At 39.7% G+C, this 22,952-nt stretch overlaps 3 protein-coding genes across 5 annotated transcripts in view; 1 reads left to right on the forward strand and 2 right to left on the reverse strand.

The window, feature by feature from the left end:
* Positions 1-8,235, reverse strand: part of NETO2 (neuropilin and tolloid like 2) — a 36,036-nt gene extending 27,801 nt beyond the window's left edge. Inside the window, exon 1 of one of the 2 annotated variants that reach the window (XM_030026441.2) lies at positions 7,935-8,235. In XM_030026441.2, coding sequence (XP_029882301.1) covers positions 7,935-7,968 — 34 coding nt within the window. In that variant the 5' untranslated portion in view covers positions 7,969-8,235. The remainder of the gene's footprint in view (positions 1-7,934) is intronic. The other variant, XM_030026442.1, reaches the window with a different exon arrangement.
* On the forward strand, positions 8,029-10,286 carry LOC115345860 (translation initiation factor IF-2-like). The gene is made up of 2 exons (XM_030025348.2): positions 8,029-8,320; positions 10,051-10,286. The coding sequence occupies exons 1-2, from the start codon at positions 8,029-8,031 to the stop codon at positions 10,284-10,286; spliced, it is 528 nt and encodes a 175-aa protein (XP_029881208.1).
* Positions 10,287-14,223: 3,937 nt separating this feature from the next.
* The window catches only part of ITFG1 (integrin alpha FG-GAP repeat containing 1), a 91,645-nt gene continuing 82,916 nt past the window's right edge, over positions 14,224-22,952 (reverse strand). The window contains exons 15-18 of one of the 2 annotated variants that reach the window (XM_030026440.2): positions 21,624-21,748; positions 20,691-20,773; positions 18,908-19,025; positions 14,224-15,464 (exon numbers count right to left, since the gene is read on the reverse strand). In XM_030026440.2, coding sequence (XP_029882300.1) covers positions 15,405-15,464; positions 18,908-19,025; positions 20,691-20,773; positions 21,624-21,748 — 386 coding nt within the window. In that variant the 3' untranslated portion in view covers positions 14,224-15,404. Of the gene's footprint in view, positions 15,465-18,907; positions 19,026-20,690; positions 20,774-21,623; positions 21,749-22,952 lie in introns of those variants that run through there. The other variant, XM_041126374.1, reaches the window with a different exon arrangement.

Genomic DNA, 22,952 nt, shown 5'->3' on the forward strand with positions numbered 1-22,952 from the left:
TCTGTATTCTATTACAGTACAGGAAGCAGAAGTAGTATCTAAAAATGCCATTTGAACATGGCTTGCTAATGTAAGCAACAGCACAAAGTGCAGGATTGCATGACTGCATTGAATATCAAAGGGATAGAAGGGTGGGTTTGATTGTTTTGTTTTTAATGGAGGAGCGTGGTGAGAATCCTACTAGAAGACACTGAAATATGGGAGACTGACCTTACTTAGAGATATTTAGTTGGTAAATATAATACAGGTAAGTGCTTCTGCACCTTATATTGAGCTTCTGCTTCATGATACGTATACTTTAGAAGAGGCTATCATTAAGCCAACAGCAGCACAGCCACTGAGGCAGATTAAGAGGGGCTTCTTTTATTCATGAATCTGGTATTTGCTACAGAGTTCTACTCCACAAATTATGGTGTATACTTTCATACTACCATTTAAAGCTCTGATAGTTTTTACCTGTGTGAACATTAACTAGAAACAAAGAAAAAGCAGCAAGCTTCTGTATGTTTTTAAAAGAATCCATTTTTCATTTTCTTCACTTCTTTGCATGAAATATTTTAGATCACATACCCTGCAGACACTTGTATAAATTTTTAAGAGTGAAGACACTAACCATACATTGCAAATTCTTATTACTATTCTGTTGTTGAAATAGGCTTATGGAATAATATAAAAGAATCCCCTGAACTGGTGTAATAAACTAAGCATTGTTTGCAGGGGTCAAGATTTTCTTTGCTGGCATTTCTTAAAATTCTCTAAAATTAATCAAAGCTGCAAAAAAAAAATTTGTTAATTTATGTACTGAAGTATATATAGAGAGATTCACAAATGAGTGGCTGCTATTTCTCTTTAAAAATGAGAATAATATAGTTAGTTTTATAGTAAACAGGTGCTTAACCCAATATTGATAAATCAGTGTGTTGCTTAGAAAAACAAGTGCTTTAGGCTGCAAATCTGACATATGCTTGTACTTTCTGGCAAGATACATTCTTCAGATTTCATGGGATACAGTACTGCTCTGAGCTGTCTATGGTATGCCTTTCCTTTGCTTTTTCTGCATGCTCTAGGGATCTTCACATATAGAGAAAACAGACTAGATTTGCTGTGTGGCTCCGAGAGCAACGTCGGTCTTGAGTGATGACAGTGGGGGATCTATGCATGCCGGGCAAGCTGAATATCAAACTGGGGAGCAGTCATGCACAACTGAGAAACAGTGAAAAATTCCACCAATTATTTAAATAAAGACTTAATCATTTAGAATAATACACATTCGTAGTATAGTGGTAGTCAGAATCCTAGGGATAAAGATGACAGACATTGCTTAAAGCAGGATTCACTGTTTTATCTCTGTGCTGTACACCCTGGATTAGGCAGCACCTTGTATACATATAGTCCAAACAGACAGTAATTGGCAACACACAGGTCATGCATGTTAGAAAATCTTGCCTGAATGCCTGCTTCTTTCTGGCAGATACAGCCTAGAGTAACAAATGCTTGATCTTAATTATATACTATGTTTTGCCTTATGGGAATGAATCCTTTTCTGTGTACTATTCTTAAACCTAGCTCCTAATTCGCCCCGTGTGCTAAAATTAATGTTACTTTCAGTAACTGCTAATCACAGTATCCCAGCTTTTACATCCATTTTTTCCCCACATATGTCTAAACATTAATGTTAGCTATTAATGTGGTGGGGACATTTGTGATGTCATATCCTATCTTATTCTCTGGCCAAGATTATATGTACAACATAAATTACTTATATGTGTTTTGGTTGCTTTTAAGGACTGATCAAGTGTAGGGTCCCATGTTAGACGCTGCACAAATTCAAAGTGTTTGACTGGTCTTCTTGTAAAGAACTTCTGCAATTTAGACAGACAAGGTAAAGTGTCCAGACGCTCTGGATTTTATGTAATTCTGTGTGGATGGTCACGTCCTTTTCTTTCAGAAAGCTAACTAAGTGCATTTCTGATTAAAGCCATTTTTAGCTTAGAAACACAAACTGTAAATTCCAGGGAATGAGATTTTTCTCTTTCTTCCTAGCATTTGGTGACATTTACTAATTGATAAAAGGAATACTGGATTGCATCTGTTGCTGCTTTTTTAGGCAAACAATTCTATTGCTGAGGATGAAAACACAGCAGTTTTCGAATCCCACATGCTCTTACAGTTCATAGTCTGTATATATTCCTTAATCTCTTGTGGTCTCAACAGGACATTTGCAGATCAGTAAAATGAGCATCAAAGAGCAGTTAAGGTGGCTGCCTATAACTTAGCCTATTAGCAGCTCCGGTGATTTCCTCATATTGGAATATACTGCAGGATTACCACAGAATAAAGTAACAGAGATGGTGTGCATCAGGCAAGACATATTTTAGCTGTTTTAAGTCTTACCCAGAGCATGCCAGTGGAGCTGCCAACCCATTTTTAATCCTCCTCACAAAAGCTTGATAGCAGAAGTGGGCTTCACCACCTATTAACAGTGACTCTAGTGCCTTTCTAAGATCCAAATCTTGTTAGCCATTAGCATGCCAGCAGGATATCTGAATGCACTCAGGTCTATTCTGAGATATAACAGTTTCATCTCACTCCAGCTGTTTCCAGTAGGGATTCCTCTCTTTTAAGATTGCTGAAGAAACAAATTGGGAGTCTATCTCCGCAGAGAAACCAGGTTAACTGATTCAGGAAGTAAATGCAGTTCTCCCAAGTCCCTTTGATCAAAATCATCTGCAGAACAATTCATGCTTGGATGGATCTGTGACAGAGTCCCCTCTAGGTTTGCTCAAAATATTTAACATTTCTGATCCCTTCCTCCATTAGAAATGTATAAGCAGCTGTGGGCTGCTTCATTTTACCAGTTGCTCCACATCCTGTTACTTATAATCCATTCCTGGGTATGTCTGCCAGCAAAACTTCTGCCAGAAGAATGATATCTTTCATTTTTTAAATAGAAGCTTTCCTTTTTATATGGAGGATCTTTTTTCATCTCCAAGCTGTGTGCAGCAAGAGACTGATGAGAAGGCTGCATGTGCAAACCATGTTGATGAGGAGTTCCAAAAACCTTATTAAAATATATACACTGACTTAAAGTTCAGATGGTTTCCCTGTAGCTGACAGAACTGATCCTGCTGTACATAACTATTCTGAATACATCTTTTGCAGAGATTACTTATTCCTAGAACACTTGGATGGTGATACTTTTGACTTAAAAGTAGATCAGATTGTACCAAACTTCATCTCTTGTTCTTTATTATCAGTATAGTGTATTTTTCAGTGGAAATCTTTTCAGGAATGTCTATTATGGAATTAATATTAAAAATTCTGCTGTTTTCTGTCCTGTCTAACAACAATTTGCGTACAGAGTATAAATGAATATTTTTTTCTAGCTCCTCACTCTCAGTCCCTTAAAAAGAGACTTCTTTGTGTTCATGTATTTTATTGTACGCTAAAGAAGGGGGTTTTGTGAAATATATTGTTAACGTATTGGCAGTTCTTTCCTGCTACATAGTGGGTCAGCTTTGTAATAACAGAAAATGGAGTGAAGCACAAAGATAAGCTAAAAATGTGGAATTTTTTCATGAAAAGTTACCTGCTGCTTTTTTGTTGAAAAATTTACACTCCCCCAACCCAATCACTTGCAGTATTTGAGCCGGCAGTCGTCAGTCATGTATCAATAGACGTAGCAAGCTATTTAAGTTGTCCAAGACTGTAAGTGCTTCATTAATTAAAAAATTTGGAGTGTATAAAGCACAAAAGCAGCAAGCTTGTTTGCAGTACTAGAACCCCAACGGTATCCAAGACACTATAATTAAGATTCTACTTCAGTCCAGATAAGCATGTCCATCACTACATATGTAACCTATTTTGTATGTAAACATAGGTTACATGTGTAACCTATTTTGTGTGTATACTAGAAGAATTTCTGGTATAATTGTAGATGTTTATCAGGTCTCTTCACCATTCCTGCAGTGCATTATATTGTGAATTTCTGACAGATTCATAAATGATGAATAGCTTATAAAGTTTTATTTTGGGGGTAATTTTTCTGTCTAATCTCTCTCCATGAATTAAACCTTAGGGAAGGTGTTGAAAACCTAGCTTTTTCATTAGATAGGAATACATAATTCAATAGCTCCTTTAGCTTCAATCCAGTGTTATTCTGTACTCTGGCTACAACTGTATACCTGATTTATACAGTAAACTTTTTCTATTAATGTCAATGTAATTATAACCAACTTGTTCTGTAAAGATTTTAGCAGTCATTGTCAACTATGTCTTAGGAAAACTAGGATTTAATGTTTTTGAAGTTATGCTACTGTGGGAGTGGTGCATTTTGGATATTAAGTTTGTGTATGTATTAATAGCAAGGCATAATACATACCACCAAATACTTCCCTTGTTTATAACACAGCAGCTTTTTGAATCCTATTCTACAGTTACTTGAGTTCCTTCTGCTTAACTGCTTAGCAGTGCAAGCTGTTGGGTACTTAGCTTTCTTTGAGTGCAGCAGAAAAGGTTCCAAGTAGATCCTGTTTTTAAGTAAAAAAATGAAATTCTGACTGACACTTGATACTGCCTTCATTAGGGCCACTGTAGCCTCTACAGTCAGTACTTTGCTTTTGGTTTCAGTGGACAAATCATGAAATCATTAACAGATTTTTAAATTATCTTTTTTCTCTGCTTGCTTTTAGCTTTTTGGGGCATTGTTGCACCTTTTGATTTTGGAAACAAGAGGCCATAATTCCTAGCTTTTGTGTGGAAGGAAGCATTACTTCCTAACACTGCTTGTTTGTGAGAAATTAGCTGTTAAATTCATGCCAAAATGCAAATGAGGGGGCAGAGCAGAATGGCAGGAAGTTAATCATAGTACTCCACATTCTTGCAACCTGCCAGAGTTAGAAATAATTCTGTACCTTATTGGAAGGCTGGGAATGTCGACTTTCCAGAAGTAGCACTACTTTGTCCTAGCCCTGGCTGCTTGTTGAATTATCAGGACAGAAACTACAGAATTCTCTTTCTGGCTTTTTAAGTTAATCCAAAATAATAACTGAAATAGTCCAAAACTAATGTACAGTCAAGATTTAACTTCGGGTTTGTGGTTTTTTTCAACCAAATAATAGCATATGCAAGTGAAAGAGGAGCCTACTTGAAGAATGGGAACAAGCTCTTAGCAAACACATTTTGGGGGAATAGCAGATATGAGGAAATTCAAGATAGATGTGTTTACTTCCAAAACATAACAGGAACATGGCTTTTATTAAGAAAGCAGCTGCTTTTCTCTCTTATGAAGCAGAGGGTTATAATACTTTATTGTTGTAGAACAGTTGCATTTTGCAAGCTGTGCTAGGATTCAAGAATGATTCTAGTGTGTTTAAAATCTCATTGAGAACTGAAGACAGGAAGAAAAGGCTTTGTCTTTAAAGAACCAAAACGCAGCGAGCACCTTGGCCTCCAATAGGTTACATACACCACTGAGAAAGCAGGTGGGCATTGGCTGGGCTCCACTTCAGCAAAACCTGCAGCTACCGCAACCTCAGTGCTGTCGTGGTCCTCCCATCGCTTCCACTCAGCACTTTTGGCTAGTAGATCTGGATGAGAGCAAATAACCAATATAAGATGATGGGACTCAGGACAAAACTTTTATAAGTTTTGCTAAACACTATGGAGAGAGGCAATAAGAATTATATTAAGATGTTTATATAAATCAGCCCTTATTACTGATAGCTGAGGAAGAGCATAGAGTAGTTCTGAACCAGCATAATAGAAGAAATTTGAATTGCCACAAAGTGAGTGTGATGGGCTTGCTTCTGCTCTGAGGTATACAGCCAAAAAATAGAACCTTTGTGGATGACAGAAATGTAAATATGCATTCCATGTTTAGAACAGAAGATTACACTGTTTCTAAGTATTATTAAAAGATACATGACTTTTCACAATATACCGAGCTTAATTGTACTTCATATATGGTTTAGCAGAACGCTCCCAGTTCTGCACACAAAGCTATTTGTATGGAGGAAAAAAAAAACATTTACTGCCACTGTAGGTAGAGTTTCCATGCAGAATTTAAGATGCAACTTGTAAAATATGGAGGCTTACTTTGTTATTCCCAACAGTTTCCTTTTGGGACTAAATCTATGTGCCTATTTATAGGAATCTTTTTTCTTTGTAATTAGATGTAATAATCAGACTATATGAAGACTTCTAGTGAAGAAGAGATAAAAGGGAGTGTATAATGCTAAGTAATGATAGGTTGTTTCTGTAGTCATGGCAAGTGATGCATTCAGAATACTAACAGCTTATTGACTAATGGCTTTGTGGAATTTATAGATTATGAATAATACAAAAAACTTCCTATAGAAGGACTTCTTACCTGGACACTAGTGTGATTATAAAAGATTAGCATCAGGTCTGTTCAGGAGAAAACCTGCATAGTCAAATTTGCAGCAATCTGAGATGTAATTAGATCTGCATATGTAGAAAGTAATTAAGAAGCAGAAATGTCAGTTGTATTTTATGGTCGTTTTATAGTGGTTTATGGTATTTAACTATGTTACTTAAATAGGAAGTAGGAAAAAAAAAAATCTAAATGCCTTCTCTCCCCCATGTAAGCCTTATGTTCCTATGTTATCTAAACTCCGCCGATGGTTAACACCTATATAAAGGCACAGACGTTTATTGAGAGCAAGTATCTCCTGTCTCTCAATTATTATGCTAATAAATGAAAAATATTTATTTAAACCCTCAAGACATCTGTCCTTCAGGCCAGGAACATGGGATTTTATAGGCCATGGAAACATTCTGGATATAAAACAGACTTCTTTACAACTTTCATACCGTGGGAGGACATCAGAAACAGTTCTCCACTCTGCAGTAATGCCTTGTTGGGTTCGATAATGCAAGCAGACGCTCCAAAATTTCCTAATGGAATAATTTAATAATAATAAAAAAAAGTCCCTGATGGTTCAAGTCTGCTATTGCTCCAGAAGATACTGAATGCTAGACTTGAGGCACAAGGTTAACTGCCATATCTGGGTTTATTCTCTAACAGAAATACCTTGCCCATTGTCGAGCTGTATAAATAACACCACAGACAAAGAAATGCTAGGATGAAGAGCCTTCCTCAGTTGTTTACCTCTGAACCGTAAGAAGTTAGAAACAAGATTTAAAAGCCTCAAGAGGAAGAGAAGCACAGGTAAATACCGGTCAGGCAGTAGCTTGTGACTCAGGTTTTGTGAAAACCTTGCTGAAAACAGATCTTGCTCCCGATAACAAGTACGATAACCTGATCACTGTTAGGCGGCTCGTTAGGAGAGTTCAGAAAGCAGAAAGAGTATTTTTACCGTGAAAAGACTGGAGCGTAGGAAGCTCTCGGTGTGTCTCGGGAATATACGGGGCACTGGAGCAGGGGCACTGGAGCAGGGTCGCTGCTACCGTGACCCACGTTTCTGCAGGCTGCGACCTCCTCTCCCCGCCCCGCCAACCCGGGGTGCCGAAGTGCTCCCGCCGCCCGCCCGTGCCCAGCGGGGCCGGGAGCAGCCCGGGATGGCTGCGGGCTGCCGGGCCGCCGCGCTGAGCTCCCGGCAGTGCCCGCCCTGCAGCCCCGAGCCGCCGTCGGCACCGCAGCGCTGGCTTTCGTGTGGAGCAGAGCGGGGCCGGGGACCGGCCGGCCGCCCGGCAGGGAAGCGGTGCGGCGGGGCAGCCGCCCGGGAGGAGCAGCCCCAGCAACAGCGGGGCGGCCGCCCCCTGCGCAGCCCCCGTGCCCCTCGTACCAAAGTTTCCGCTGGCCGTAGGAGGGCGGCCGGGGCAGAGCGGGGGCGGGGGGCCGCACGGGGCAGCCGAAGGGGCGGACGCCTCCAGGGGTACCGCGGTTCCCCCTCCGGCGGGGCGCGGGCAGCTTCTCCCGCGGAGGACGCCGCGCCGCCCGCGGCTCCTACCTTCCAGCACCGAGCAGAGTTTGTGCAGGGCCATTGTCTTCCCGGCGGGCCGCGGCGGCGACTCCGCGGCGGCGGCGATGATCACCGGCGCTCCATGGCGGCGGCCCCCCGCGAGGGCGCTGTGGCCCACGGCTACGGCTCGGCCGGCCCCCGCCCGCCCGCGGCCATGCCCGGCGCCCCCGCGCGGGGCGCGCTCAGCCTCCGCCGCCCGAGCCCGGAGCCTCCGCCGCCGCCGTGCTCAGTCCCATCTAGAGTGGGGCGCGGCGGACTCCGTCGGGGCCGGCCTGCCCCAGGGGGCGGAGAGCGGCGGGGCGGGGGGGGGGGACTCCCCGTAAGGCGGTCTAAGTGCAGGCCGGCAGCTCGCAGCCCGACTGAGGCGCCTACCGGTAAATGAAGCTCATTTAAGATGTGAGGGGTGTTTGCCTGGATGAGCCGCTTGTACGCATGTGCCCGCCCCCCACGGAGCCCCGCAAGCAGCCACAGCCGCAGCCGGCGGGGCCGCTGTGCTCCTCCCGCACGGCCGGGCAGCGAGCGGGGGCGGCGACGGCCGTCCTCGCCCCGTCCCTACGAGGAGCCGGTAGTGGCCCCGGTTGAGGCACCCCGCCTCGGTTCCCCGCCGTGCATCACGCTCCAGGCCCCATCCTCCCCGCCTGTCAGCGGAGAGGGGTCCGGCGGTGCTGGCCGGCAGGAGCGCGTCCCCCGCCTCCGCGGCGACCAGGGCGGAGCGGGCGAGCCGTTCGGCCGCTCTCCGGGACACGGTGGCTCGGATGAACGTGAATCCCCGCTGCCCGCCTTTGTTTGGGATCTGAGCGGGGTCCCGGTGGGGTAAAAGGGAGCCGGTCCTCCCCTTCGCCTTCTGTTCCTCCCCTTCTCCCCCTCACTCGTGGCAGAGAGCCCGTGCGGCTCCAGCAGTGCGGCGTGCCCAGCTGCCTGCCTGGCTGCAGTGTGCTGCCTGCTGCTCAGGCGCCGGGAAGAGCCCATCACACGCTATTGTGCGGCTGTTGTCTGACAAGAGTGACAGCTAAAATGGAGCTATTACTTTACAAGAAGTTAATAAAAAGGCGCACTTAGCCTGCTGCCTGCCCCGGCTCCCATCCCTCCGGTTATCCATCACATCGGGTTAGCTTCTGAGGGGAGATGTTACTTAGGGAAAGGGCCCGAGGTGTGGGCAGGTGGCGATGTCGGGGGAAGGTCTGACTAACCCCCGGGAGAAGGGCTTTCCGCCGGGCAGGGCGGGGAGGGAGAGCCCCCGGACAGCAGATCCCGCCGCGGCGGGCACCCCGTGGCGGCCGGGAATCCGCGTCCGCCCGGACACCTCCGAGCTGGCGACGGAGGTGCGGAACGGCGAGAGCCGTGCTGTTCCGACAGCCGGGAGCATGGCCGCGAAAGGTTGCCGTACCGATAGGCTACGCGTAAAAATTATAGCCACACATGTAAGCCCATTAGCGATTTTTTCCAATCTCCCATAGGCGACACGGGTTGAAGTATCTCAGGTTATTTCATAGAGGATGTCTTTTCCCGAGAACTGCCGATTAGGCGAGGCTGAGAGCTTTTGCTCAGGATCCAGAAGTATTGAAACAAGGAGATGTTTAGATCTGTGCGCGGAGCGCGTTGTAAAGCTTTGCGCAGCAGGCAGGAGGGGTCCGAGCCCTCCCGGCCCGTCCGCCGCGGGGCTGCGGTGCCGGGCGCGGCGTCCGCGGGTTTCCCGTGCCCGAGAGCGGGCTCCGGCCCCGCTCGCAGGATGCAGGGGGTCACGTTCTCCACTTAACTCAGGTCTTCTCCCCACCGCGGTCGTGCACTAGGATGCAAGCCCGAACCTCCAGGTACCCCACGCCGAGCTCAGGCACCTTATGGAAGCAATTTAGAACCTACTCGATAGACCCACTAGATTGCAAACTGTAAATTGGAAGCGTAATTGCAACTTGCGAATCCGTCTGCTTAAGGAGCAGGGCCGCTCACTAGTCTCGAACATGGTTGTGATGGGTGAAGCTCTGATTTCCTTGTGGTTTGGTGCCATGTGTTCGAATGTTAAATTCTTTCTGCGATGTTCAAAGGTCAGCATATCCTGTTAGCAAAGGTCATCCTCTTGCTTCAGATTATCAGTTTAATATTTCAGGCTCTTCAAGTCAACGCGATTGTCAGTTATGGCGAATTAAGCAAGGAGGGACCGAAAAGCAGTTGGACGAAGCCAGAGAGGAGCCCCGCGGGGCTGCGTGTGCGGGAGGCGCCACTGGTGGCACTGGTGGCACTCCTCCCTCCGAGCGCTCGCTCCTGCGCTCTGCTCAGCCACGGGGCGCTGGGGGGACCCGCCGAGACCTTAGAGTGAAGGTCCTGAGCTTTTCTGGGTATTAAAGATCCATTTCAGTGTTCTAAGAAGGTTGGTGAAGTATTAAGCTTGATGCTCTGGCAAAATCCCAAGTTACATAATTATATTATTCCGCTTACTCGAATTGTCCTTTCAATTTCAAATAGAGATGATACAGTCCTTCTCAAAGGGTAGTTTTTCCATGAATTGTTAAATAGCTGCTGCGTTCCAGCAGTGGATAAAGCAATTTCTGTGTTCACCTCTTAACCATGTATTGATAGTGGTGTTATGAAATGTTAAAATCTATAGTGAAAACTCCTATACAAAGACAAGTCCTCGTTAGGTGGATCTACCCTGCATTTTTTTCTTTACTAGCAAAAATGTTTACTGTAGTAACTCAAGAAAATACCTAAGAGCAGACTAATAATTTCTACTGTATCTGTGCATCATCCACAATTTTTAATCCTCTCTGCGAGTACGTAAGCACAAAATTAAAATCTGACTATGCTGTTGTGCAGATTGTTGGGAGACAGGGGGTTGCTTTTTTTTTTTCTTTTTTTGGAATGCACAGCGTAGCTGATGGCAAAATTTGGCTCAGATATTTTTATTACTTGTGATGATATAAGAAATGAGGGAACTAGCCTGATTCTCAGATCTCAAGCTGAATTTGCATTCAAGAAAACTATTTGTGGTCAATTGTCTCACACCGAAGAAACAGGAGAAAAACCTAGTAATATCTTGTGCTCAATACAAGTTGGTAGTAATTGCAAAGACCCAATCTGCTACACTCAATTTAACTGAAAAGGTGAACTTCTAGTTTGTCCATTAGTAGTAGTGTAGCAGCATTTCCATCCTGTTCTTTTCCCAGGGCTGTGTCAAACTGTCAGTGTGGGAGACGCAGATAGTAGCATCAACTCATAGATTTGGGGCATATTCCACCATCGTTTACCACTGCTTTCAGAGAAATTTCTCATGCGGACATCCCTGTCACTTTGTCTTGTGAGAGTTCTTATTATAGGTGGTGCTTTAAAATATTTTATAGCAAACTAGTGACAGGTCTGAAGTAACTTTCACTTCCCATTTTCTGAGCCTGCAGAGTGCTAGTTTCCAGGGAAGAAAATGCTGTGCCACTGGGACAAGCTGGCAGTAAGCTTGAGTTAATTAAACTTGAGTTTGGGAGTTAAGAAAGGTGGAAGACAGCTTTTGGACAGTGAGTTGTGTATTGTTCTGCTGCTCTATTGAGTCATCATGATTATTTTTGGATGGGAGTAGTTCACGGAAGGCAATGGGACTGCTCATTTTGATGTAGGTAAATACCTGCATGAACAGTTAAAGAATGAGTCAGTTACAACAGGTGGTCTGCTGCAATAAAAGGCTTAAATTTCCATTATGAGAACTGGTTCTGCCTCCTCCCAACAGTTCTTCCTTAAAACTTCCTTTGGTTTGCTGTTCTGCTAGAAGTTTTAATATTACCTGAAGTATTTGCTGCCCTTGAGTAGTAGATTGTACATCACAAATAGCCTTAGACCAGCAGTTTTTTACTGTTTGAGGCTATTTCGATATTGCTTCTAAAAGAGGTTGCAAAAATATAGATGTCAACAGTGAATAATTATGAAAGGAAGTTAGGAGTTACATTTTAACTGTTCTGGTACCTGGATTTGTCATTAGGATTTAGGTGCATTTGATAAATCTTAATTATATACAGTTTCTAATTAGAAAATGACAGAAGGTGCAAGCACCTCTTAGTGTGGTAACATAATATGTAATCATACATAAATATGTATAATTGGCTTTGTTGTTTACTACTGAGTTAAGAACACTGCAAACTTTCGAATAGTCCTGAAGAATACCGATAGTCTTCAGAAAGCTTACTGTGCACTTCTCTATGTGCTAGGCAGTATAATTAGATATGAGTGTTAGAATATACCTATAAACTTTTCTGGCTCTAAGTAAGTTGGGAAATTCAGGAATTTCAAAATAGGGTTAGCATATACTTTACAATTTTTATGGATTGTACTACAAATGGGATCACATTTTTCATTGAAGATGGGAATTAATTATAAAAATAGTGCTGCGTGGCTGATTATTTTCAAAGTCACAGCTGAGGCTGATATTACTAATGCCTCAACAAAAAGATCCTGTGGCCAACATGGGAAAAAAAATAGAATGGATAATAGGACTACTGAAACAGCATAGCAATATTTCAGATTTAACATCTCTATTGATCTACATTTGTTAACATACTTAGTCTTTGATCAAAAAATCTGGTCATCCCTTTAGAATTAGTACTATTTATTTGCAAAGTTTGATATTCTTTTAAGCAAAATTTTATTTTCTGGATTAAAAAAATAATTCTTTTGGTTATTAATACCTTAAAAACTGGCACGGTTAATGCTTTTATGTTAACAAAACTGAGCTCTGATGATTATAATATCGTAGAAACTTATGGATTGACTTCTATTCTATCTAGGTGTCATTTATTTGAAAGTAGTTATGAAAGTCCTGAATTGACTTGGTGCATTTATAGTGATTACTTCTCAGTTAACAGTAGCAAATATTTTTAATACAGCTGTCTGTTAAGAAAGATGGCCTCATCGTAGAAGGAATATCATACTATATATAATACTCCCATTAATCTGCAGCAGAAAAGTTGGTTCTTTTGTTGGGGGGACTACAGTGCATTAATGATAAGTCTGGTAGGAAGATTCAGTCTTAAAAGCTTCTCATGGAAAATGAGAACAAAGAAAGATGGTATTTCATCAGCCATCTGCCAGTTGGCGTGTCAACAGTATTTTTATATAGGTGAGATTTCACACTGAAGAAGCCTTCCAATAGCATTTCTCACCAGGGCTGTGTTATGGTGGATGCATTTTGAAAATTTATGTAGTTAGAACTATTTCTCACTCCTCAGTTACTGTGATGATCACCTGGAACTACACTTTCTAATGGATGTTGCTTTCTTAAACTTACTGGTAGAAGAGTAATAACCTTACCCAAACATATTTTTGATGCCTAAAGAATAGAAAACCAAAGTACAACATGAAACCTTTGACAAGAGGTTTAACAATATTTAATGCCTTAATTCAAAATAGTATGCATATACTGTTGTGAGCCAAGCTATGCGTCGTTAGAACCTGTGGTAAACTTTATAATAAGAAAGCTATTGAAGCCCCAATAATGTGTTGTATATAAAGTGATGCAATGATGCACTGTTGAGCATGCAAAACACCTTAAAGCAAAAGATACTGAGTTCATTGTTTTGTTAACTTGACAACAGCTTAAATGTCAGCATGAGGTTATTTCACTCCTAATTGTTTTTCCAAAAAACATAAGGGGGCTAATCTATGTTTATTATATTGTGATAGAGGGCTATACACAACTTTGCTGCCACAGTGGCATTATGTGTTTAGCCTTATTCTCCAACCACCTGAAAAAGACAGGAAAATATATTGAATTATGCTTCCTCTTAATTATGAAATCTGTTATAGCTTTTGTGGTCGGGAGCAAATTTTATCAATGGGGTTTAAAAGGTCCAACAGCATTAAGTACTTATCTAAAAAATCTGACCTTTTCATGCCACTCTAAGAGAAATATTAAAGGTATGCATAAAGGAAATAGGCTATCCTGAATAATAACAGTAATGCAATATGGAAGTCTCCTTTGCTGGCATCTGATCAGTTCATATTAGAAATATCTAGTAAAACTTCATGGCTTAGTAGACTGCTTATCAGTACTTTCCTGATTTTTGGCTTGGTGCTGTGGTATGAATGGGTCACTGTTCAGCACTGCCATGGTAACGAATGGTTTGACTGTGATTCAGGGTGGACATAATCAGTTCAGCTTTGTACCTGCTCACTCTCTTTTCTGTTCCTGTATTGACAAGCAAAGGTAGTGTTACAGGACAAGTGCCAGACCGGAGGAGATACCTACTGCAGAGGTGATTGTCTGCAAGACCAACACTTTGTAGTTTGTTGAGAAAGTGTGTTCCAGTTTATCAAACAGCATTTATTAGGAATGCAAATTGACAGATTTAAATGCACAATTAATCATGTAAACTTATATCACCAAGGAATCACTATTAAATAAAAGCATGATTGTTTTCAGAGACTCTTCCAGGATCCAAAGTACACTGAGCAATTGTAACTTTATCATCATTTTAAATATATAAAGTTGAACTACTCATCTTATGTAATTATTACAGCCTTATGAAATTTGGGCATAGTAGTGTACAAAGATTATGTACATTGCTTATTCTGAGTGTCCTATTGTATTAATCTTTGTATATCTCATCCCTTAGCAATAAATCTGAGGGAGTCAATCCTCATTCTCCTTCCAGTCCAAAATGTTTCTTCTAACTTCTTTAAAAACAAAACCAAACAAAACAATCCCATACCTTTCTTATAAAACAAAAAGTTTCATAAAGGGTTTAGGCTTTTTCTAAAATAAGTATGGTGATAGTTTAATCACAAAAGCACTTTATGTAATGCTAATACATTTTTATGATTTTAATTTTTTAATGTGTTCTCTTCTCTCTAGAACTAACACATAAATACTGCATCTATCCCATGACGAGCTACTGAACTAGCATTAACATTGCAGGTTTCTTTTGGTTCTCCAATTCCTAAATTCTTTAACTATTGCACATATGGGTTTAAACAAAGAAAAATACAGAATACTTTTGGTTGAGCACCATTTAGTACAATAAAAAGAATTAATGATCAAGTCATCTCAGAAATTGGTTAAGCTTAATTTTCAGAAATGCAGGTTATTTTGCAGGAATGTACAAATGACAACACCAATTCAAGTGGTATAAAGTATTCTGCTCACTGAAATGCTAAACTTTATTTACACAGCTTTCTATGAAATATTACTAAAGAATTGGTGGTATGTAAACAACGGTACATGCAATTTGATCCCTTTACTAAGAAAAATAAGTTTACAGTTCTGTTAAATAAAGACCAAATGCTATTATATACAGTCTGTTAACTGAAAGGCTTTGTGAGACATTCAGGTCTAATTTTAATACTTTCCAAATAAATACCAAATAATGCAACATTTACAAATAGCACACCAGCAGTATTTTCACGGTAATCATTTTACAAATCAGAATTTAGTATTTCAATTAAGCAAATGAGTAGCAGCTCCTTCATAAATATTAAGGCATGTCACATAGCATCAAAATGGAACCGATGAGCCTCCTGTCGCTTCTCTCTGTCATCTGCTTTCTGAAAAATAATAATAAAAAAAAACACTTTGTGGGATCTAGAGCAATACTGTTACAGAAATGAGTTGTCAAATGTCAGAGAATGGTTGATTTTTTTCCAAGTCACTCATTTGACAAAAGGCAAAAAGATTAGTAAAAGCCCAAATAATTAGCTTTTAAATGATGTCAGTTTGAAATAGCAATAATCTACTAAAAATTGGCTTCTGCTGGTAATGCTCAGCTGTTTTAGTATTTGTGATCCATTATTTTCTATTATTTCTAATAATGCTTTTTTAAAAAGGAGTATTTAAAAACGAATGTTTCCTAGTATGCATTTATTTAGTCTGCATTATAAATACAAGATGAAATTAAGCTGGATTAATGGTAAATGTCATCTATGTTACACTTAAAATGAGATTCTTTTTAAAAAACTCTCTTAAACACAAATTTAGACAAAGATGGTAGTTCAACCAACAATTAACAGCACCAAGTAGGCTAAAAATGTTCCATGTTTTTGTTTGTATTGCAAAGACGTAAGGTAGGATGCATTTTCCTGCTTGTTTATGCAGAACACACATTGATCTGCTGAAAGAGTAGTTTGGATGGTGCTTGGAAAAAAGCAGCATATTTAAGTTGTACCTATAATCCATGTAATGTGTAAAAACATGTTGTCTCCCACAAGCCTCCTCTTGTGTTCTAAAGCAGTAACAGAGCATGAAAGCACTTATTAAAGGATTTTTGAACACAGTGTGAACTTTTCTAGAAAACAGTGTTTTTGTCATGACAGACAGTATGTGTAAATCCTAGCATAAGATAATTTAGCAAAACAGATTTAAATTATTTTTAGCTTGCTTATACCCAACTTTTTTTTTTTTTATGAGTAAAATGAAGAAAAGCCTTTAGAGTATGCTGTTGTGTGGGCATTCAGATTTGTATCTCAGTTGATAAATATACATAACAATTTTGGTAGAAATCGGTGCATGTGCTCTGCCATGAAAGTTTGTCATCTGCTTTGGCTCAAGGCCAAAGATTTCCTCATCACACAATGTTTATGTATGATAGCAACTCCACTGGATTAACTATGGATTTTACTGCATTTTGTGGCAGCAGCAGAGCTGTCAGTGAAGTTTAAGATATATCGGTCTGGCTTTCTGACAGAGACTTTATCAATGTCAGTAGTATTTTTAATGTCAAAAATGGGGTGGGAAGAAGGGAGTGGCGTGCTCTTTCCTACATTGAAATGCTTGTCACATTCCACAAAATTTTATAGTCTCACTTAGAAAGCAATTTTCACTCCATTTCTTGTATGCTTCCTGAAAAAATTACTACTTCAAATTTGACAGTAACTGATACTCTGATGAATCCATCAAAACTTCTCTAGCAGTAGTATCAATGTGTAGTATTCACATGACTAGCCCCCTCCAGACCACAAAGCAAGTTATAAAAAATCAGAATAGAGGAATATTGAGGTCCTTAACTAATGTAGTAGACTATACTTGTTGTAAGATGAATAATGGTGTACATTCTTCCTCAACTTCTCTTTCATTTCATGTATCAAACCTAAAAACTCGTAACTGAGATTTGAAAGGTTTTTTTTTTTTTTTTTTTAAATGGATCCAAAATTTCTAAGGAATGACAGAGCAACATACTATTCCTACAGTTATTTAAACAATAAAATACTTGGCTGGCAGACAAGTGTATAAGAACTATTGTAGACAAAGAGCTCCTATTACTACTTATCTGCAGAGGTCAAAGTACATGGTTTATTTTAACTGCTGAATAAAACACTGCAGCTTACAGACAGATATATCCTCTGGGGGAAAAGAAGAGATTGTAACTGCCAGTACATTTCCCCTTCCTTTCTTTGCTATAGGTACTCTAGGGGTCTGTAAGGGAAAACAGCATTTAGGCAGAACAGTATTTTTATGAGAGGATTACTGAAAGAGGCAGTAAACCAAGAACAAGCTTAGAAACAAAGAACTTTGGAGTTTAACTCCCAGTCATGTCTGTGATGCACAATCCAGCCTTGGTCAAGATTCTTATTGGTTCTGTACCTCAACCATTTATTCTAAAAATTGGGAAGGTAAAAATCAATAGGAAGACATTGGAAAATTACAGGAATTGACAAATGTTTATACAGTAGTCTGAAAATACACACAATTTATCCAAATATTTGTGCCTATTTTGAGCAAGATGCAGTGGTTGGAAATGAGTTTATAATATAGCCAATACACCACTTCATTCACACATACCTAATGGGGTTTAAAATGGCTCAGAAAGCACTCACTCTGGGCTTATGGCTTCTTTACATTCCAATACATGAATTATTATATGAAGAACTGTTTTAAATGTTGACATTAAATCTCTATTTTTTTCCAGGTGGAATTATACATAGTTAATCCTTCCCCAACTCAAAGTCCAAGTATTTTTTCTGCTACTCTTGTTGCTTAAGGTGTGTGGGAGACAGAGCACAGTGCAGTCCAGCCAGTGCATAATCCTAGCTAGCAGTTAGCAATGCTCTCTAGGTACAGTATGACATGCTAAGGACAGTCATCATAAACTTTGTATTTCTTTGCCTTTGTGTGTTTTATTCTCAGCTTACTATTATTTGGAGACTGTATCTAACATTTTGAAGAGTGAAGACTGACAGACAACATTTAAATATGAAGCATGTGCAAAGCCTATCTGAATGTTTAACAAGGTCATTTTATTTCCACAAGCACAAAATAACAAACAGTTCTACCATGTCAAAATGTGCAGTAATTTTATTTGACAGCTAAGATTATGGTTTGGGTATGTAGCAGCATTTATTGGCAATCCTGCCAGTTGGATATGATTGTGAACTGAGCATAGTTAAGAAAAATGGGAACGCATTTCTTTTGTGACATGAAAGGCCCCTTTCAAAATGCTTCTTCAAATCAATGGATTTCTATACACTGCATGTATAATTCAGACACACAGAGCAAAGCAGCCAATATGCACACGATTGACTCCCTATACAGTCTTGAATGCTAATGTCAGTGCAATCAGCAAAGATAGATACAGAAAAAGAGACAGTTTCCTTATTTTTAGATTACCAGCAGAACTCAAGGTAAGTAAACTGAGTTTTATGTTCTGTATTCCAAAACAGTACTCCTTAAAACTCTGCAAAATAGAAAGCTTAGTTATGAAACAAAACTGTCTCATTTAGTTGGGAATAACTGCTTAATGGCAAAAGCTTATCCATGTTGCTCTTCATTTCCCTTTTTAAGTATCTTAGAGCTTAAATAAAAACAATGCCAATTTTTAAGCTTGCAGTAAATACTGAATTAATAATAAACACCTTTTGGGAATTAATGCAGTCTATATCAGAAATTATACTGCAGAAAACTACGCAAAAAGCCCCCAATGTACAAGACTGTAAAATACCAGGAAGTGTTAAATAGTATAGAAAATATAGAAAAGAATCTAGTTAATTAAGCTTACCTTTTCTTGCCAGTGTAATATGCCAATTATTGCCAGGATGAAAACGCAGACACCAATTAAGGCTATAGCTGTTAGCAGCACAATGTTACTTGGGGTCAGATACAGCTTGGCACTCCAGCTATATAGAGTAAAAATCCAAGGAAACATTAATACCCTTCATTAGGAAGCAGAAAACAGATTTAACTTATAAAGCTGAAAAGAATCTGCTAGTGTAAGACAGGTAACATCTTGCTCTACAGAAATTAGTGGCTATACTTAGAGACTGAAGCTTAATGGTGTTTAATTGGAAATATATGGCTTAATATAATCATTTTCAGGTAATGCCATGTCTGAATTCAGTTTCTGTTTAACTTTCCAGGAATGCTATGGATATCCTCAGGGACTGACTTTTCTCATTAGCAGATTTATCTCCTGCCCCTGCCCATGACAAAGTAAAATGCATAAGAAAACCTTCCACAAAACTGCCTGGGGCTTGGAGAGATGGAGAAGCAGGGTGAAATAAGCCTGTAAGATAGATTGTTTCCTTCACATGAGAAGCTCCTCTCGGACAGGCTCATGGGGTCCAGCTGGTTAGGCATCTCTCAGTCTGAAGTTTACCTAGAGACAACTGGAGTTGTAGACAACATAACCAGTTGATTATGGCAGGAGAATGCTGGAGAGCAACAAAATTAAGCACTTTAAGGGCTTCTGAAAGACATCCCTCAAAAGTTGTGGGGTCCTGAGGCTCAGTTAACACCTTTTCTGTACTACAGGCTTCCTATCATGGGAAAGCTGTCAGCAGAAGGCTCTATGTTGAGGCAGCACTGAGGCCTCTCAGGAAACAACAGACCTATGTTAAAAACCATTATAAATTTAAGAAGTGTTTATTATGAAATCTGATTTCTTCTGGGGATTCTATCCTCTGCTACTCTACAGTGTCCATAAACTTACTTTATAGGAAAGCAAAAATAGTTTAAGGGTAAGATGACAGGAAAGTTTTTGTAAAACACATACCTTTAAATACCTCAAGACTATAACTAAGTTTTCTTCATCTGGCAGATGTTATTCCTGTGGTTGTTAATTAGCAACTCAAGCAGCACATCACTTCTCAACTGTTATTTGTCCTATAGTAAAATTAACTGCTGAAACTGATGTCAGAATTAATTTCTGCATGATAAATGCAACTGACCTCACTAGTAGATCAAGCGGCAAAAAGCAGCTGGAATATGTGACTAATGTTTTCTCTAATAGCAAAGACAGAAACATGCTCTCTTTCTGGGATAAATATTTCAATTGCAAAGTGAATTCAGTGTTCAAGCTCTTGTGTAACCAACCCATTCACCTTTACTTAAAGAAAAACATTCATACCTGTAGCAACAGATACTGTGTGCAGAAGGGCTGGACTAAAGCTTTTATATGCAACTAGACAGAAATTGCATGTTTGGTGAAAAAAAAATGCTTGCTTCATTCATTACCATGCTTGCAATTTGTCAAAAAGAATGTTGGTAAATCTAGCAAATATGTTATTATTTACAGGAGTTGAGCTGGTAATACATTTTGATCGTTTGTGTGAGCTGGTAATACGTTTTGATTGTTTATGGGCACTATCTAAGAGTCCACGTAAACACTTGAGAAGTCTTCTGCCTATTTACAGAAGCAACTACATCTACAGAACTGAACTCCCGCCATTGTTCTTAAATTTACTTTCTATACAAGTGACTATTTTTTAACCTACACATAATGCCCAATTTAAACTCTGTATTAATGTTATTTTGTGACGTGCAAATCAAAATTATGAAGTTACCTTCGAGGAACATTATGAGGATAGGGGATGACTATAAGCTGGGAGTTTGGTATGATAGCTGTCCATTCTTGTTTTCTTACGGACTGAAAGAAAAACAAAGGCTATGTCAATTCCTAACAAACCAACATACCTAAAAGAAAAGAAATTTTCTGTTGAAACATACAAAAGGTGAAACAAAAAACCAGTTGCTTTTTAAAAATTTTAAATATAAGTGATTATTGCCTTACGTTTGTATAAACCTTTTATTCTGAAAGATCCAAAGTGCTTTAAAAAAACCCCCAAAAAGCAAAAAGCAAAATAACTATTGCTGACATGAAACACAGCATCTGCTTGAAAAGTACAAAGCAACGACATAATAGGGAAAGAAGAAAAGAACCAATTCTACAAAGGAGGCAGGCAAAGCAATTATCCAAATCAGAATTTAGCCTGTATGCTAATTCGAATACCTCGCTTTTTAAAGTAGTACCATCAGATCTTTAAAGACTGCAAATGGTTAGGATCCTGCTTTTATGTTTCATATGAAGATTACATAATCACGGTAATCTCCACCTCCCATTATACTGATCATGGTTTTATCACTGAGGCAGAAAAGATTACGTGAGTTTACAGGCCAGACCAACACCAGGAAAGCTTACAGCTGAGACCATAATAATTGGACTCTCAGATCTAATACACATTTACCATATGAACAAGCACTATACACCTGTGCTAACATTATCTTAGTGTTAATTTCAGAACTTATACACACCCCCCAAAAAAGGCATACAAGGTTCTTCTGGGGAAACTTCTCTGTATACAAACTTACTTCTTTGACAGTCTTAGTTTGGGGTGGGGCGGGGGGGTAAGAGTGTCCCTAGCAGTATTTCCATCCAAACTCTACTAGAAAAAGTAACACCATAAATATTAGCTTGACAATCTTAAATCTCAACTAACCTTTTCTCCTAAAGGACGAGGAATGCCAACATACAAATGGTCGAGGAAATTAGCACTACGTCCCAAGCCTAGCACGTTGTATGGCAACTGGAGAGCAAAATGTGCTGACTGGCTAAGCTGTCCAGCTGAAATAAAATTAGAAAAGAAGCCCAAGTAGGTATTTTGGAGGGGAAAAAAAAAAAAAAAAAAAAAAAAAAAGAAGAACAATCCCAAACCTGGCAACTTTCTACACAAATACACATTTCAGTCAGTAAGAAAAATGTTTAAAAAATTTTAACCAACTGCATTATTATTTAATTCTTAAAGTCTCAATCCCACATATCCACACTACTTGTGGGCACTCACTTGGAGAATAGCTTAAATGCTTTAGATTTCTAGGTAAGATGATTCTTTTGAGCACCATTTCTATGTTAAACTGAATCTCTACTATTTGTTACAAGTTAAGACATCAGCTATCCACGTTTATTTTGATACGAGTAGTGCCAAGTCTTTTGCCCCACTGATTTACCAGCTCAGCCTCAACATGGGAAGGTTCACTTTAATTCTTATTAGAGTTGATCAGTAACTACTGGTTTTTCTTGTGTCACAAAATTAGCTAAGTAAATTCTCATGAACAAATTCTCAAATATTAAATTGATTTAATGCAAACAGGATTACAGGGGTTGCAAGTTAGGCCCTAGTAAGAGCATGTAATTATAAATAATTAAAGGAGACATTGTAGGTGAAAAATAACATCGTTTCCTGAAAAGGCAGTAGGAAAACGGACAAGTGTTGCAGTTATCAACAGCTTCACTAACATCCCATTTCCAAAGTATCCAATTATTCCATTTAAATAAAAATATTGTAATCTTTTAATTTCTGGCAAACTGATTCAGCTCCTATATAGATTTTTTATTCATTCTCTAGAAAGCCTCTTAGTAAGTGATCTGGTTATACAGCAGGAATGATATCAGCACCTCATAAGCACCCCAGTGAATCCAGCCCTTCACAAGATTGATAGAAATGAGTTCAAGGGATACTTGACAACCACAAGTAGGTTTATGTGATCAACAGAAACGGTTTTTCACAAAGATATGATGTAGTCAGTGTTTTTTAAGTGTCAGATTTTTCTCTGCTTTGACACCTGACAGATTATGCCTGAAATTGGAAATTGTAAGTTAAGTGACAAAACATAACAGCATGCGAATTAAAGAACATGAATTCACATTTTGTAATGAATTTACAGCCACTCATTCCTAACTCTCCACACTTTCTTCCAAGGCTCCATTCTGAAAGTTAGTATTTTGCTTCAGACAACTGGCTGTTGGCCATACTAGTTGCACTGCATCT

This window comes from Aquila chrysaetos, chromosome 9 (genome assembly GCF_900496995.4).
Source record: "Aquila chrysaetos chrysaetos chromosome 9, bAquChr1.4, whole genome shotgun sequence".
In the NCBI taxonomy this organism is placed as follows: domain Eukaryota; kingdom Metazoa; phylum Chordata; class Aves; order Accipitriformes; family Accipitridae; genus Aquila; species Aquila chrysaetos.

Bases quoted from the DNA above. Each gene is read 5' to 3' on its own strand.
- LOC115345860 (XM_030025348.2), top strand. From the start codon at position 8,029: ATGGCGGCGGCCCCCCGCGAGGGCGCTGTGGCCCACGGCTACGGCTCG. The intron at 8,321-10,050 runs GTAAATGAAGCT...TTAATATTTCAG, and splicing joins CCCGACTGAGGCGCCTACCG to GCTCTTCAAGTCAACGCGAT.